The sequence below is a fragment of the Aulonocara stuartgranti genome, assembly GCF_965226115.1.
Source record: "Aulonocara stuartgranti genome assembly, chromosome: 18".
In the NCBI taxonomy this organism is placed as follows: domain Eukaryota; kingdom Metazoa; phylum Chordata; class Actinopteri; order Cichliformes; family Cichlidae; genus Aulonocara; species Aulonocara stuartgranti.
Window position 1 is genome coordinate 15,377,864 of NC_138954.1, and position 18,230 is coordinate 15,396,093.

Consider the following 18,230-nt stretch of genomic DNA (forward strand, 5'->3'; position numbering starts at 1 on the left):
TCAGGGTACCTGTGGATTCAAACGTGGCCAAATACCATGAGCTCACTGAGTCCTTTTGAGAATCTGGAGGTCGTTCGGGGGAGAACTAAACGGTATGTTCCTTGTAAAGACCCCCTGTTGATTCAAACCGCAGTGTTATTCAACCCGTCATTAAATGTTTTCTTTTTTCTTCTTCTTCTTATTTTGTTCTCGTTTCCCATTTGGTAGCGGAAGCCGCAGTTTGGTTGTGGCTGGTCTACATATCACCCACCTGGGCCTGAGGTCCCTCAGAGAAATCAGTGATGGAGATGTGTTTGTCTCTAAGAACTCTGAACTCTGTTACACCGATGCAAAGCACTGGCAGAAGCTTTTCAAATCACCACACCAAACTGTTAATATAGAGGGCAATGCCAACGCTGCCACCTGCGGTAAATTCTGTTTGTCTCACACCGGCTTCAGTCGGATCTTTGCTGTTGTTGTTGCTTTTGATTATGCGCTGCACGAGTAAGATTTAATTACAGGATCTTAATTTCAAAATTGGATAATTATGCAGGAAAGAGCTCTCGCTGAGATTGTGTGTTTGGGTTTCAGCTCTGAGAAACGACACTTGCAACAAGAAGTGCACGGCGGACGGCTGCTGGGGTCCGGGCCCCAGTATGTGCATTTTGTGCCGCGACTACAAGCGCGACGGGAGCTGCGTCGACTCCTGCAACATCCTGGAGGGGTGAGGGAGGCATCTCTCTGACTGCCTTTAATAAGCTTTGAAAAACAAACAAGCTAAAAACACAACAGGTCTCCATGCTGTACAGTTCACTCCTTCAGAGTCTATTTTTGTATTTCCAAGACTTTGACGCTACACGATCCTGAGAATTAATTGACAGAAAAAGAAAAGCAGATATGATCCGAAGCATTTTGAAATTCAGTCTCCAGTGGATTTAAGACAAACACTGGAGGCGAAACGACACAGTCGCTCACATCTGTTTATCTTCGGAGACCTCTGTCCAACAAAGAATCTCGACGTGCTTACAGTTTAACTCCTGTCCTCAAAAAAACTTTAAAAATAAAACACATATAATAGTTTCAAACTAGGCATGTCATGCTTTTTATTGTTTGTTTTTTCTTTCTTGTTTTTGCAGAGAGCCGCGCGAGACAGCTGTGAATAAAACCTGCATCAAGTGCCACCCCGAGTGTCAGCACATGAACGGGACCGCAACCTGCAGCGCGCCTGTATGTTTGCCATCAGCAGCTAAACTAATATTACAAAACAAAACACTTTGCAGTTGTGTTAAACAGTTCTGTGAGCGTTGCTTAGAAGAGATTAACATTTGCACAGCGTGAAATCCAATCCAGACACGTTAGTTCTGCGGATTTGTCAGTCAGCAGCAGCTTTGATCGGCTGTAATGCAGCGCAGCCACAAAATGTGCAATCTGGTTGTTTTCTTTTTCTTTTACTTTGATAACTGGGAAATAAACCCTCTAATTATCAAAAACAGAAGCACAACCTGACAAAGAGAGAGTGGGAGGCAGATCTGGGAAACGTATTAAATTACCGCTATTTTATTCAGGCATGATCAGTGCATTAAATCGTCTTTTCACTAGCCTGAACCAAAAATAATTAAAGATGAAGAAAAGAAAAGAAAGATCTAACTTGGTTGTATTTGCCAAACATTTGCTTTGAGAAATTATTACTATGAGACAGTGTAGTTTACCAAATATTTATAACTGCTGTCAATAGAGTCGTAAACATAATAAATCTTTATCTTCTTTTTTTTCCACTTTCAGGAGTCTGCTAACTGCACTAAATGTGCTAACTTCAAAGATGGACTGTTCTGCGTGCCCCGCTGTCCCCAAGGCGTGCTGGGGGAGGACGACGCACTAGTGTGGAAATACGCAGATGAACAGAAAGTGTGCCAGCAATGCCACAAAAACTGCACTCAGGGGTAAAAAGCACTGCTCAGCTGACCTGAGAACAGGCACAGGCATTTTCTCTGTTTTGGAAACATTTGTCTGTTGTAACACTGATGCAGAAATGTGCCCCGAGCTTGAAGCGTCTGCTGAGGCGGTTCTTGGACTTCTGATTAAAATCAGACACCCCAAGAGACGAGTTGTTGTTCTAGACTGCAGGACTTTTGTGTGGTTTTGTGTGTTTTTCAATTTAAAACAAACCGATTATGTCTGACTTAATTTCTTCTTCTTTTAAATGCTTTTTGGACCTAGAAGGTTTACAGTCATGTGAGGAGGCTCTCTGTGAAGAACTAAGAACACCTTGTGATGCTGTGGCTTGTATAGGCACCTTCAGCAGCAATAGCAAAAGTATATATAACACCTCAGCTATACCAAAGGAAAATTATCTCATGTCTTATAGTAAATCTTGTTAAACACAAGAATAGAGGCCTCATATGAGTTTTTTAAATAAAGGTTTTTCTGTCTTTGAGCGTATTTTGGTGGAAGACAAAGACCACCTGATTGCTTCAGAGCCCTCATGGCAAAAAGATGGGCTAATTGACAGGGAGTGAGGTACACAAGTCCTCTGGACCTCCTTGGAGACCCATCAGAGACAGTATGAGAAGGTAAACATGGAGAAAACTGAAACATACGGTACCAGATTTTCTGAATACCTGCCAGAATAGATCAAGAAGGAGAATTCACTGATTGGGTGAGCTAGGTCGACTCCCCTCGAGAGCCCCGCAGCAGGTCTACCTTTGATTGTGTTCAAGTATGTTTTTGGAGGGTTTTTTAGAGGAAGAGGTATTTTCCAAACAAGCCATACTTAGTCTTTTTCTGATTGTACTATCATGAACTTCACTTTCATTTAACATCCTAACTGAGGCCTGTAGAGTCTGAGATGTAGCTCGTGGAATTTTTTTCCAGTTTCTCTGACCTTGGGGTGAGTTTGCTGGTGTACAATCCTGGGAAGCTTGTGGCATTTTGTTAACACACACCTGAATGCTCCAGAGATTCTCACACTTAGTGGTGATCAGTTAAAGTGCTTTTGATTAGCTGAATTGCTTGAGAGGACTGGATTAGATTCCTGTGAAAAACTTTCCTTTTCAGACAACTATATGTTGTTTTTGCAAGTCTGTAGTACTTTTGAGAACAAAGAAATAATAGCAACAGCAGAACTAAAAGCAGACACAGTTTTCACAATGATAGAGGATCAGTGTTAAGCCCAATGAGTAACTTGGGAAGTCGTCTGAGATACCTTTAAACCACCGAAAGCTGCTGTGTAAATGAGCCTCAGTGACTGTTGCGAAGAAGAATAGGATATGTGTTTCCACAACTGGGTTTAGTAGTTTCATAAATAAACCACTGGACTGCGTGGAAATAAACAGTCCCCAGTTGACCCCAGTGACTGATGCATTGATTGAAAGTATTTAGTTTTGTAGGCATTTTACAGACGATTTTGGTGCTTTATGTGGCAGAAATGAAATCAAGTACGCTGGGAAACATAAGCGTGGCAACAGCATTGGTTTCTGATTGGTTGCAAAGGGTTTTTCATAGGAAAACAATCCCTCTGTGCTGATTTTGTCAGTTGCATTAGACTCTTCGCACTCATTTGTTTACAGGTGCATTGGACCAGGTCTTGAAGGCTGCCACAGCAAAGGGTGAGTAAACACAGCAACACAGATCACCACTTCTTAGGGATAAGTTAACTGAGGTAGATGTGTTAATCACATTTCTGCTGAAACTCACAAACGCACTCTGTTTGACAACCTCCCCCCCCTTCCTGTTTTTCAGCCCCCTTGGTCTTTCCATGGTCGCGGCTGGTGTTGTCGGTGGGCTGCTGGCCGCTCTCATCGCAGGCCTGTCTGTTTTTGTGTTGCTCCGCCGACGCCACATCAAGAGGAAGAGGACCATGCGTAGACTGCTCCAAGAGAGAGAGGTAAGCTGAGTCACCGCGCTTGGAGGAGTACATTAAGATGATGAAGGAAATGTCAGCATTCATTTACAGCTGAGACAATATGCAAGACTGTGATTTCTTCTCTCTAGTTGGTCGAACCCCTCACTCCCAGTGGAGAGGCACCGAACCAGGCTCTGCTGCGGATCCTGAAGGAACCCGAGTTTAAGAAAATCAAGGTGCTGGGATCAGGAGCTTTTGGTACTGTTTACAAGGTAAAAAAACAAAACAAAAAGCGGCACCCTGGAGTTGTTTCTTTTTTCTTATAATTGAACCCCAGTGCTGAGCTTTACTGAATCTGGGTCTCTCTCAGAGCCAGAACCAACACACCGTCAGCGTTTTCACTCATCTGCTACATCTGTTGTCAATTTTTCTGTTATAAAACCACATTTTTAACAAGCCAGATCATGCACGGGTGACTTCAGTCTCACTTTCGGTGCTCGTGTGTTAATTTGGGTTTATGCGTTTATGCAGTGACATTCTGGAAACTCTCCTTCCCTGTGGGGACAAAACACTGGTCTCCTCAAGGTTAACCATTTATTTTAGGGTTCGGTTTTAGGTTAGCGTAACTCTCCAGAGAGAGAGGGAGAGACTGTAGGTCAGCTCGATGTTCTGCTTTGTATTTCTGCCTGTTTGTCGCTTTTTGACCTTCGTAGTGTGGACAGTTTTGCAAAGAATGGACTGCAAGCAGAATACAAATGCACTGTTTACTGTATGTTTGAGAGCAGGTGTAGCTTTGGCTTGCACATGCATGTCAATATTTGTACTTGTACTGCACAGTGTATGCTAACATTTACACATATGCTTGTGCGCTCACTTGATGATTCAGGTCTAATTGCAGCACATAAAATAAAATGCTTGTGTCCATGCAGGGTCTGTGGGTCCCGGAGGGAGAGGACGTGAAAATCCCGGTCGCCATCAAGGTTTTGAGAGAGGCCACGTCCCCTAAAGCAAACAAGGAGATCTTGGATGTAGGTTCACTCATTTTATGTGGTAATTTTTGGCCTCTGTGCTTACCGTAATACTAAATTGGAGCTGAACACAACAGCTCATTTGAAATACTCCCTCCCTGCCTCCTTCTGTTAAGGGCTGGAAATGAAAGTATACATTTTAAAAGTTACAAATGTTACGCACATTTTTTAAGGAATTATCACAATATTTTGACTCAAAACTACATCAGCCTTAAGGAGCGACAGTTGTTGGCTGCTGGTTGTCAAGTTTCCACTAATGTGTCCTATAATCTAGCTAATGGCCACTTTTCCTTGTAATGGAGAACGTGTCTGTTTACATGGCATTCATCTTATGGGACTGCTGGAAATGGGATTAATTCATGGGAAGGCAGCGAGTGGGCGTTGGTGTAATCCAAGGCTGAGGTGTTCTGGAAAGGAATGCAGCGCTGATGCAGTGCCGAGAAAGCAGCCTGTGTTAAATGCATTATGCACACAGACAAATGTGCATCTTGGATCCTGTGATTTTGTGGTTCTGCTGCTCAGTCACTGCACGTCCACTCGCTGTGGTGGACACAAATGTCCTCTCAGCTTCTTAACTTAAGGGCAGTCTTTCACTGTAAAGTAGAACGTGTTTGGAAACCTTGTTTTCATCAGGCTGTCTGAATTGCGTAGCCCCAAGCCGAGAATTTATTGAGCAATACTGATATCGTATTAGGCGTGTAGACAATATTTTGCATGCATTTCTGCTTTCATGACAGGAAACTAGATAAAGTTCAGTTTGAATTACTGCTTGCAGTGGTTTCCTTATCCCCATTTTTTAAATTCTTAAAGTACTTTGTCTCTTTTGATAATTTCCACTGTCGAGCAATAAAATACACAGCTGTTGGTGCTGTATTACTGCTCCTGAGAAACTTATCGCCTGATAACGGGTCTTTAAAAAAATGTCTTGTTTATCATTCACAAGGATATCTCTACCAGCCAATAAGTCACAGGACCTTTGAATAATTAAAAATGTATTTTTTTGCTTTTGTACCTTGAAGGGAACCTGTGCTTTCCCTTACTTACTTACAAAATGTGGACAAAGTTTGCAAAAAATGAAATTAAACACACATAAAAGTATGTGTCCTAAACACTTGGTTATTTGTTTACCTTGTGTTTTCTTTTTAAGTTTTTTTCTTTTAATAATCTTACATGAATCCGATGCTAGCATGGCATGGATTTCCTAAATGGCTTCCATCACCGGGTTTCCTCGCAGAAGTCCATTAAAAGGAAGAGGGCGCTAAGCAGACACGAGCTCAGGGGCTGCATAAACAGCCAATAAGTAAAGAAGAGAAATAAACATAATTTTGAATTGTAAATCATGTAAATCATTTATGTCATCTTACAGGAAGCTTATGTGATGGCCAGTGTGGAGCACCCCCACGTGTGTCGTCTGTTGGGCATCTGCCTCACCTCCACGGTGCAGCTCATAACGCAGCTCATGCCTTACGGCTGCCTGTTGGATTATGTCAAAGAGCACAAGGACAATATTGGCTCCCAGTACCTGCTCAACTGGTGTGTGCAGATAGCCAAGGTAAGAGGGAAAGTTCATAAAGGTGTCACGTTACAGTTGAGTAATCTGTTGATTAGGTTGGACCTGTTGTTGCTGGAGTTGTTTTACATGCGCATAGCTCTGTATCAGCCAATGAAGATATAAATCTAGGCATTTTATTTATTTTATTTTCAATAACAATAATATTAATCACATGCTTTTGTGGGTTTAAGTCTTAGTGGGTGTGCAATTTCAAAACATACGCTTAAACTTAGATTTGCAGAGCGAGTCAAGTCGTCAGCGTTTTTGTTAGAGGTTTTATAAAGAACAGCCGTTTTTTGTAAAGAAATACCGTTTCTTTTATCTGAGTAATCAGATTATCATGACAAGTCTGTCGTGACAGATGTCATTTTTCACTTTGTCTGAGCAAGCGGTGTTTTCACGTTTCCAACAATATCGGCGAGCCCGTGAAAGCACGGCTCTTATGTAATCTGTATTTCACTATTTGTTTGATTAAAGGGAATGAACTACCTGGAGGAGCGCCACTTAGTGCATCGTGACTTGGCAGCCAGAAACGTCCTGGTGAAGACTCCTCAACATGTCAAGATCACTGACTTTGGTTTGGCCAAGTTGCTAAAGGCAGATGAGAAAGAGTACCATGCGGATGGAGGAAAGGTTAGTTGGGTTTTTTTTTTTTAATTTATTAGTCAGTTGTTGTGAGCACTGTTGCATCACAGCGGGTGATCCCAGAAGTTTAGAATCCACTCGGCTTCCTCCCACAGTCCAAAGACACTGATGGGTTTGTGCTAATTGGCAATGCTAAATTGACCTTAGAGTGAATGTGAGTGTGAATGGTTTCCTGTCTCTCTGTGTTAGCCCTGCATTAGACTGGTGGCCTGTCTAGAGTGTACGCTCCAGCCCCCTCACAACCCTGAATTAGATAAGTGGAAGAAAACTGATGGATAGAGTTGTTGCTGCACACAAATGGGCCTAAATATGAACATGATCTTGTTTAATGAATTTATAGCCAGTTGCCAACTGACAGACCGCTTCCTGTAGTTCACTCAGCTCGACTGCATAAAAGATATATTTTTGTACTTTGTTTTGTTCTGTATCTCATGCAAGTGGTGCTGTATTTAAATAGCTTCTGTCAGTGAATTACATTCAGAGAGAAATGACAAATCAAAAGGGTTTCTTGTCTTTTGTTTCCTTTGGGAAACTGAAGGATTCCTTACTCAAGAACATGCTGTGCTGTTTGTTTTTTTGTGCCTGTAACTACAGGGTGAGCAGTGCATGTTATATCAGATGTAATTAGGAGAAATAATATAATACAAATTCAGCCCAGACATCTCTCTGTATTGCCTGTCAACACCAAATGTGCAGGTGTGGAAAAGAAACATCTGGACAAATCCAGATGAATCACTAAACTTCAGACACTCTTTTGTGTAGTGCAATTAAAAAATATATAATTGGCTTATGCAGAAAAACTGCCATAAGGTTTGTGTGACGGTCTTTACATACCTTAAGTCTGCCTTAACCTCCTAGGACCTGGCATCCACATATGTGGACATCACATTTTGGGTTATTTAGACCAAAATACAAAATTTGCTCTACAAGGGCCTGATATCTACTTACGAGGACATTATACTGCTACTGTTCTATCAAAATTTTAAATGAATATCCTAATTTTTCTTAGAAACAAAAATCAGTTAAAAAAAATCTGGTAATTCTTTGTTTTTACATTCATCGGGTCCCAATATGCCCAAATATCAAAGAGAAATTAAAAATGCATGCTGTGGAAGAGTTCGGGTCTCAAGAGGTTAATAATAAAAAGAGACTTTTGTATATCTCACCATTAGGTGGCAGCAAAATTGCATCATAAACTCTAATGAATTGGCCAGAGACATTAATCAATTTCAGAAATATAAAGATCTGCAGCGTTTTAAGTTGAAAACATCCCTGCAAATACTTGATGCAAAGTGATGCCAAAAAATAAACTCACTGTTATCAGTAGTGTCACATTTAATTCATCCCATGCATGCATATGCAACATGATATACACACCATACATTATAAACGTGTTAGTGGGTAACTTGTCATTAGTTTAAGTGCACACGGGTTTTGCATTCTTTTTAATCACACTGTAATGATTATTCCCACAGGTGCCGATAAAATGGATGGCTCTCGAGTCGATCCTGAACAGAACTTACACGCACCAGAGCGACGTATGGAGTTACGGTGAGTCACAAGGAAAGAAAACCTCGCTTGCGCTGTCCCAGATTGAGCCCGAATCCTTGTGTAACTTCTGATAAGTAAAACAGCTGGCCCTCCGTGCTCCTGAGCATTGGTGACATTCTCACTGGAGCAATATTCATTCATCGCTAAATAAAGCGTTTTAACAGAAAGTGAGGCAGGGAGCGGGCAGTCGTTTTGAAGCTTCGGATAGCGTGTTGTTTTTGGAGTCAATAAAGCTCATCAAACAGGGAGTGAAAAGGGAGAACATCTTGTTAGCATCTGCAATTTTAGGTAGCGCACACCTACATGCTAGCAGTCTCGGATGGACAATTTCACATCAACCCACATATACAGTTCTACCAGCCCAGGAGCACACACACACACACACACACACACACACACACACACACACACACACACACACAGAAACCAAACACAGTACAGCTTTTTTTGTGGGCCAGCTTCCAAATCTTCTTTCCCCGAGGGTTTGATCATGCTTTCCGCTCAGTATGGCAAAAGCATCAGCAGACCCTAGAAGAAGTGGCGGGCTTCCTTTTCTCCTTTTCCCTTTTTCAGTTCCTCCAACGCAGAGAGGCATCCTGCTCACTCCCACTCCTGCATGCAGAGCCAATTTGTCAACATAGCTATTTTGATACTGTGCAATACTTAAGAAGCGTACATCCTGTCACTCTCATTTCTTCCCTTCTTTTTCTTTTCTTTTTTTTTTTATTGGGAGCAAAACAAAGTCAGTGACAGCTCATCAAACTGACATTTACCATCTGTCCTCGTCTCTGTACTGTAGGTGTAACAGTTTGGGAGCTGATGACATTTGGGACCAAACCATACGATGGGATTCCAGCCAGTGAAATAGCTGGGATACTGGAGAAGGGAGAACGCCTGCCTCAGCCACCAATCTGCACCATAGATGTCTACATGATCATGGTGAAATGTAAGCTCGTGTACAAAACCCGTGTGCATTTATTACTTTATGTAAGAGCTGCAGTAATTACTAGTCTGTTTTGGGGGGTGTTTTTTGTCTGTTTCCTCCAGAACAAACACACGTGACAGTTAACAGCAAATGAATCAGGAAGGAAAAAGTAATAATTAGTTACATCACCATTTGTTTTATTGTTATTAAGACATAATGCACTTTAGCAAACAGTTGTTTTTTATGTTACCCCTGTACAGCCTACAGCAGGGGTGGGAAACTCCAGGCCTCAAGGGCCGGAGTGTTGCAGGTTTTAGACGTATCCTTGATCCATCACAGCTGATTTAAATTGCTAAATGACCTCGTCAACATGTCTTGAAATTTTCCAGAGGCCTGGTAATGAACTAATCATTTGAGTCCGGTGTGTTGACCCAGGGTGAGATCTAAAACCTGCAGGACACCGGCCCTTGAGGCCTGGAGCTCCCCCACCCCTGGCCTAGAGTATCATATCTGATACGCGAGACTCCTACATCATCGATGTGATGTAGCAAATATGATACAAAGCAATTTCTTTTTTGTTTAGTTTTTTTCGTCAGAATGTTCAATAAACACTCAAATTTTATGGCAGTTGTTTTGTGGTTCAGGCTTTTGTTCTAGTTTTGTCTTTATCATCCGTCTTTCCCAGTTCTGCTTCCTGCTGACCTGCTGTTTTTACAGATTATGTCTGCTAATGTACTCACAAATTTAAAGCTTCATGTTACTGAGTCAACCCACCCTGATGATCTCTGCTGATGCATGTGCGCAGGTTGGATGATTGATGCAGACAGCCGCCCTCGTTTCCGAGAACTTATAGCGGAGTTTACAAAGATGGCTCGGGATCCACCGCGTTATCTTGTCATCCAGGTATAATTTTAAGCCACTTCTTTCTTTAAAATTGCTTAAATATACAGAATATCTGATGATGAGCAGCAGTGATTTTTTACGTATAACAAAAAGGGTAAACTCTTTGATTTTAGGGGGATGACCGCATGCACTTACCGAGTCCTTCAGACAATAAGTTCTACCGCAGCCTGATTAGCGGGGAGGACATGGAGGATGCCGTGGATGTTGATGAATATCTGGTGCCACAGCGTGGCTTCTTCAGCAGCCCGAGTACCTCCCGCACCCCACTGATTCACTCAACAGTAAGACCCTTTATGGAAATGTAAAATCAAGTCTGTACGTGGTTTACAGTAATTTAGATTTTAGAGAAATCTCATAAATCATGCAATCCTTACACAAAAAAAGAAATGGCGTGAAGCTTTTCTGCTTTGTCAGGACAGGCCTGTAAGAGTAAAACTAAAAATCATTAGAAATTATGCAAAACTTAGGAGTGTTGGAGAGCGTGCTCCTGCTTAACTAGTGCAGCTCAACTGAAAGCGAAATCAAAACTGATGTAATTACGAGACGGGAAATCATCACAACTTGCGTTGGTGTCACACTGAGTAGTGATTACTCCTTATTACACCCACAAGGTGACGCAGCTCACCAGAAACCCACTCTATCGTTCTTGTGAACATCACACAAACTGACTGTGCTGTGTGCACCTAGTAATCAAAAGGCTGAAGTCACTGCTGCTGTGAATACTAGGAACTAAAGTACTGTGCAAAAGTCTTGAGCAATTCTTCATTTCATCACATTTTCCTTCCAAGGAGCCAGACTGTCTTGTAATTTTGTAAGTGATCTTGAGCAATAGTTCTCCAGACTTTCTGAAAGGTTTATTAAGTTTTTCATTGGCTGCTTTTTCACTCATTTTAATCCAGTCCTTGTACATGACCATTTTCCAAGGAATGTTTTTTTGTTTTTTTAATCCTCTTAATACTTAATAATGTGTCATTCGAGCATAAAAAGGCACCTAACTCAGGGGATGAGGCAGTGTTGTCTACACATAACAGGCAACTTAGGGAAATAAAACTTATTTTAAATTGTTTCTTCAAGCATTTTGTCTACAGCAGATGAACAGTGTCTGAAAAATCCAGGATCTGAGAGATGCATCTGCCATTTTTTATGAAGGGAAACAGGAAGAGTGAGTGAGGCTCAGTAAACGGTGTAGGCTCTGTCATGGTTTGGATCTTGCAAAATTGATGCAATTATGACTATAGACACAGAAAGAGCCCTTATATACTTACAATATAGCCTCTCCCTACATATATATATATATTGCTGTCCCTCTATTAGCACAAGGCTGAAGCCAAATGCTGAACTGCTGACCTGTTTCAGCACGTTCACTTCTAATTTTAAAAGATTTTGACACAAATACAGGATCCACATGGAAAATATTGCCACTGTATTTTGTGCTGTGAGCTGTAAGGCCCCTAATGAGCCATGTAATGGTGCGTTTACCACAGACACACACCCACACCAGATTCACTCACACTGACCTTCTTGGTTCACACAGCTTTAGCTGTGAACACTTTACCAACAGGCAGTCAACTGTTTGAAAATGTAATTGTGCTGTGTTAACTGTGTTTTGGGGAAATGAGATTTCGGCATAAATCATTACCCTGTGAGTCTGGATGGAAATAAACACAGTCATTTTTTTTCTTTTACTGTGTTGAAAACAATTGCTCATGCCTTCAGTCAGGAGAAACAGAGCTGCAGCTGCTAAACTCTACCAGAGGTGTTTAGACAGAATTTAACTCATTTTACTGACTTGAAGTGGGAAAAGGCTGCTTTTGACCCCAGCGGCCCTGCTTCTGTTTACCTGGCCTGTCGTGACTGCCACCCACTCGCCCTCCTTAATCAGCGCCTCTCCCACGTTTCCTCCCAGTTGTCCTGTGATTGATGAAGGTGGAATAAGCAGAACTCTTCTACTGCAGGTTCAGTGAAGGCCATGCGTAGGTCTGGCTCTTTTACCTGGGATTATTGCCGGCCACTGACAGCCTGGTTAGTCCATATGAGGTTTCAGGTTTGATTACCTTTACAGGTGCCTTTTTTTCCCGTTGTTGTTTTTTATTTCTGTTCAATAAAACTTCAGAATAGGTCTGTTTTTGTAATATTACTGTTGGGACATGGCCCAGTAAGGCCTTCTTTCTTTCTTTTTCCCCACATGGTCAGTGCTTCAGCGTATTTAATTTCCTTTTCTTGTTGAAAGTAATTGCATTGCCACAGCTGTCACCCTGTTTTCCCATTTTTCATGGTTTTATGCCACTCACAGCCCTTTGACTTGGACACAGCAAAGCTTGTCAGATTGTCTGAATCCATATGAATCTGCACGGCGAACGTTTATTTTGATCCCTATCAGCTTTAGGGCTGCCACAAGCGATTATTTTGATAGTCGACTAGTCACCGATTATTTTTGCGATTAGTCGACTAATCAGATCATCATCCATTGGACGTAAAACGTACAGCTTATTGCACCAGCAGCATCTGCTCTTATATAACTATCATTAGCTTACAGCTTTAAGTGTTTAAGGTCTGTGCTAACTAAAAATAAAGACAAGATGATAGTTTATTAAATTTTAATGAAATTTGCAGATTGGTTCAGTGAAGTTTAATAAACTCCTTGCTATCTAAAATATAACAGGACACTGGAGTAAATTCTGGAGCATCTCACACTTCTGATAATCAGCTGTCTGCTTGACCTTTATTCAGCTGTGTAAAAACTATACCTTTAATCTCAGCCAAACCGATTTACTCAGGAACAAATAAAATACAAAAAAAAAGCCAAACAATAACATTGTTAAGTTATCTAAGTGACTTATATATATTTAACCTGAGTAGCGAAAGACGGCGGTGGGTTTGAAAACGATTTGCCGGGAGTCCGGTGTTCTCAGGGCTCTAGTTAGCCTTGCCCCCGCCTAGCTAACGAGCTAGTGGGTAACAGACGTCTCCGAAAACGTCGGAGCGCTTTTGAAAATATTTGGTGTCTTGATAAACTGAGCAGATATTTGAGGTTTACACAGCTACATTCTCGCCTGAAAATATGTTAAACGTTTATTTTGTAACCCAGAAAGAATAATAAGAGTAAAATTAAAACTAGCTAGCTGCCGCCATTGTTGGAAACTGAGCTGGGCTGCGCTATGAATTCTGGGACACAGTTTCTTCTTCTTCTTCGGGGTTTAACGGCAGCTGGCATCCTTGTACATGCAGTGCTGCCATCTTCTGTTTCAGTCCGTTATTACACTCTTAAATCCTACTACTTATTCCTGCGTCTTTTGGGATCTTACAAAGCTTCAAACGACGCGTCGACTATTAAATCAGTCGTCGACGATTTTGATAGTCGACGTAATCGTGACTAGTCGACTAATCGTGGCAGCCCTAATCAGCTTGTACTAAGAATGGCAGCTATAACTTCTCGGGGACCATAAAAACACGTTCATGTCACAGTTCAGAGAGAACTTGCCGTCCCTGTGTCCAAAAGAAACATGCAGTAACAAAAAATAAGAATAAAAGAAACTAAACAAAGCAGCCTGTCTTTTTACGGTGCCTTATGCCTGCTTAATAAAATGTTAAACCTTCCTCTTCACTCAGTGGCTGCTTTATGGTTTATAGAGGATTATTTAATTATGTTATGGCTTCATAAAACACAATTTCCTGTGTCGCATTTGATGTGGCATCATCATTTGATGATTAACAAAACGTTTGCCGTACCTATTTTTCAGAGCCTCAACAGCAGCATCGGGACGTGCCACAGCAGAACTGGCTTACTGGTGAGAATGCATTAAACCCTTATTATACCTGTAAAGAAAAGGATTTTTCTCTTTGTGCTGGCCTCTTTGCAATATTTTCACAGGGAGTGCCACAGCCCTGAAAACCTCTGCTCTTTGTTACAGAACGGATTCCCGAGCAGAGATGGAAGCATGGCCCTGCGATATATTCCAGACCCCACAGACAAATTTCTCGATGAAGCCTTCCAGCCGTCTCCAGGTTAGTAAACTTCAACTAAATGCCATTACTTTTTAATTTAGTTCAAGAGAAATCTCAACATGGCTTGCCTCTGTGTTCTTTGGGTGATTAAGTGAGGAAGGGGGACATCTAGTGGCCAGCAAGTGTACTGCCCCCCTCTTCCTGTAATGCTGTTAGCAGAACATGCAGTAACCCATGTATTGTTTACTAGTTACATTAGTGTTACCACTCAGATCTTTAGCCCAAGAACATCTAGTGGGGAACTTAAAATGAGAACTGCTTAGCAATCAGGCATTAGATTTTATGAGCAACTATTATTACCATCTCCACTGGGATTTGACCGCTTCTTTTTGTCAGACGTTGTAAGGCTTTTGCATATGTGTCTTTAATGCTTATCAACCTTGACGTGCCACACCTATTCATGTCCCAGTTTCTTTGGAGATGAGAGGGAGGCAGGTGAAGCAGGGATGATGTGAGAAGTAGAGTAGCGAAGGGGGCTGACTTTAAATACCTGGGGTCAACCATCCAAAGATCAGACAGTGCACAAGAGAGTACAGGCAGAGTGGAGTGGGTGGAGACAAGTGTCAGGGGTGACTTGTGAGATAAGGACAGCAGTGTGAAATAGAAGGTTTACAGGATGGTGGTGAGACCTGCTATGATGTACGGTCTTAAGACGGTGGCACAGACAAAAAAAAGGGAGGTGGTGCCGGAGGTGGCAGAGTTGAACATTTTCATCAGGAGTGAAAAGAATGGACAGGATTAGAAACGAGTGCATCAGGGGGACGGCTCAGGCTCGGAGACAAAGCTAGAGAGGCCGGGCTGAGATGGTTTGGACATGTGCAGAGGAGGGATCGTAGATATACTGGACAAAGGATGTGAGAGATGGAGCTGCCGTGGATGTAATGAAAGAGGACACGGAGAGAGGGTTAGTGATGATGAGGATGATAGGGACAAGGTGAGATAGAGGCAGAAGAAGAAAAACAAGAAAAAGAAGACTTTCTTTGTTGGATAAAATGAGTCTTATTAATGCCTTTCTGCATAGATTTGTAGATTTGTAGCATTTTGTCTTCAGAATCAGAATACTTTATTAATCCTTATGAAAGGTATGTGGTTACAGTGGCTCCAAGGTAATAAGAACAGTAACAGACTGAACTAAATTAAATAATACAATATATATATATAATAATATAAGTTACAAAATATAAGAAATAGCTCTAATATATGCAAATAGCTCAACGTAAAGATTACAGCATTATTTGGGAGCTTTCGGAAAAGACCTGCACTGATGGTTTCAGCTCGTGGCGCATCGAACCAGGGGTCTCTGCTGCATGTCATGACTCATCTTTTAGCCTTCACTCATGCCATGTCTAAATAGTCAGTTGATCTAAATAAATAAATACCCTAAAATATGCGGCGCTCCTGTTATGATCAGAGAAATTGTCTGGTGCCCTCGTTAATGTAAATGCCTTTCTTGCAGGCTACATGAACCAGAATGCCATCTCAGATGTGGTGAATCCTATCTATCAGCATCCCGGTCCACCTCGCACCCTTCTTCCCACCATCTCCTCGGACCATACGGAGACAGAATACCTGAACTACTTTAAGAACGGGGCCGCCGGACCAGAATATCTCAATGAGATTCTGTCCCCGGCCGTCCTCCCGCTCACGTCAAACGGCACGGTCCACAGCATTGAGAAATACCTGCCTCAGCAAAGCATAGACAACCCCGACTACCAACAGGATTTCACTCCCACCTTCAAGACCCACACCAATGGACACATACCGGCAGCGGAGAATGCAGAGTACCTGGGCCCGGACTGACTTAGTGGAATGTGACAAGAAATAAGAGACTACTTATGAAAGGCGTTATCTTCAGTATCTTGGCTGGATTGCTGAGTGGTACCACCCTACTCTGTCCTATCTTATGGAGTCAGCTGACAGTTTGAGCAGCATTGTTGGCATGCTTTCAAGTTAAACCAGTCTCATTCCAAAGACTTTTTTTTTTCACACCACCTCCAAACTACCAATGAGAACGACAAAAGTTGTTTCGCATGTCTCAGCTGACCTTAAGAGACCAGATAGACTCCACCTTTGTGACGTACCTCCTGACAGGAAGAGAAACTCTCTTCTGAAAATGTGAGAAGTAGAAATGTGTAGATGCTATGCACAAAAGATGTTGTGATCCAAATGTGTTGGTGGAGGAATGCTATTAAAAGCGTGTAAACACCTCCGGTAATATTTCAAGAACGCCGAAGCGGGCAGCGCAACCCAAAAACACAACTTGAGGTACATGCATTGTAGACTCGCTAGTTAGAGGCTGTTTCTCTGTGGTGAAGTCAAAAAGATTAAAGGGAGGTTTTTTTTTAAAGATTCCCCAGAATTCCTTTGGCACCCCGCCTAGAGGATGAGTCAAATACCTTGGAATGTAGGGAATGTACAGTCGGCATAAAGGGGAATTCTGGTGAATTGTCATTTTAATGTGTGATCTTTATGTTCTAAATTAATTCTGTATGTATTAAAAAAGACTGTCGCATCACCTGGCATAGAACAAGAGAGCTGAGCTTCTTGTTTTTCCCTGTCGTAACTATGTGGAGAATGTGATGGTAAATACAGCAAATGTTCCCGTTCGTCCTGCTGTGTTTTGTAGCTCAGAATCGGCAGCGTTCTTGTAACATGAAGCATATTTGTGGAGACCCACAAAGCGAGATAGTCTGAGGTTTTTTTATCAGTGTGTCATACTAAAGTCTGAGTATTAAGGAAGTCATTTGTAGCCCTCATGACTGAGTACTTTTCAGAAAACAGCTGGGGTTTTTTGTTTTTGTTTTTTTATTTTGGGCAAGCAAAAACCACATCATAGATAGACAAGTTGGGGAAAAATCTCAGCAGCACCAGTTGTGATCTATATATATAGTACGTTTGTCTTGTTTGTACCATGTTTGAAATGCTGGTTGACCTGTCTTAGGCCGTTTGAGTAAATTGTTTGAACTGTAGCAGTAGTTGCACTTCCCTGGGACATATTTTAGAGATGAATGTTTCTGACGCCCACGGTCTGTTATTATCACCAGAACCCCTTTGGCTGGTTCCTTGTTGTTTCGCAAAAAATGTTGACAGTCCATCTATGAATCTGTTCCTAGCTTTAAAGCCTTTTTTAGTCCTGCAGCAGCATTAAGCCTCACAAATATTTATTCCTAGTTTTAAGGGAATATAGTTTTGTAGCAGCCTGTAAACCTACCTTTGCAGATTTTACACAGGTACATGTACAGGTAACAGTGTGTATGCTGTAATATAACCCGGCATAGTCGCCTGTAATTTATACTCAGTACACAGTTTTGTCATATCATATGTGAATATGCACTTATTCCTGAATTGTGATTATTTCATTCAAAAGTGTAAATGAATAAATCTTATTTTCTATGGACATGTCTCCTGTTTGTTGTTATTTCAGTGCAGCCTGAATGCTTTCCCGTTTCTGTTTTAGTGAAACAACGATGCATTAAGGTGTTCTGCTCACAGCTTTAAAGAGATCCGGACATCAAGATATGCTCTTGATTGAATTTTAGCTGTGTGCATAGACTAAAACATTCAATTTATTTGGCAGAACAAATTACAGGTTTATATGTCGCTTATGCACTTTTTTCTGTCCTAGCAGACGACTTTTGGTGGACCTCAAAAACTAGGAATGTGAAGGGAAACAGAGTCATTACAAAAAACACAAAAGGTTTCTTGCAGTACCAGGACATGAGATAAGGTAATGACTGCTGGGTTGTGGGCAGAAAAAACTTGAAATTAAAACGTCAGCCTGCAGGAAAGAATTATTTAAAT

The 18,230-nt window shown here is 41.6% G+C and overlaps 1 protein-coding gene across 1 annotated transcript in view; it reads left to right on the forward strand.

Annotated features, from left to right (window-relative positions):
- The window catches only part of egfra (epidermal growth factor receptor a (erythroblastic leukemia viral (v-erb-b) oncogene homolog, avian)), a 46,545-nt gene extending 28,719 nt beyond the window's left edge, over positions 1-17,826 (forward strand). The window contains exons 11-28 of the mRNA XM_082513713.1: positions 5-92; positions 208-407; positions 571-703; positions 1,116-1,206; positions 1,762-1,919; positions 3,546-3,584; positions 3,718-3,862; positions 3,970-4,092; positions 4,750-4,848; positions 6,215-6,400; positions 6,878-7,033; positions 8,521-8,596; positions 9,396-9,542; positions 10,327-10,424; positions 10,538-10,705; positions 14,165-14,212; positions 14,336-14,429; positions 15,886-17,826. Coding sequence (XP_082369839.1) covers positions 5-92; positions 208-407; positions 571-703; positions 1,116-1,206; positions 1,762-1,919; positions 3,546-3,584; positions 3,718-3,862; positions 3,970-4,092; positions 4,750-4,848; positions 6,215-6,400; positions 6,878-7,033; positions 8,521-8,596; positions 9,396-9,542; positions 10,327-10,424; positions 10,538-10,705; positions 14,165-14,212; positions 14,336-14,429; positions 15,886-16,229 — 2,393 coding nt within the window. The 3' untranslated portion in view covers positions 16,230-17,826. The remainder of the gene's footprint in view (positions 1-4; positions 93-207; positions 408-570; positions 704-1,115; positions 1,207-1,761; positions 1,920-3,545; positions 3,585-3,717; positions 3,863-3,969; positions 4,093-4,749; positions 4,849-6,214; positions 6,401-6,877; positions 7,034-8,520; positions 8,597-9,395; positions 9,543-10,326; positions 10,425-10,537; positions 10,706-14,164; positions 14,213-14,335; positions 14,430-15,885) is intronic.
- The last annotated feature ends 404 nt before the right edge of the window (positions 17,827-18,230 follow it).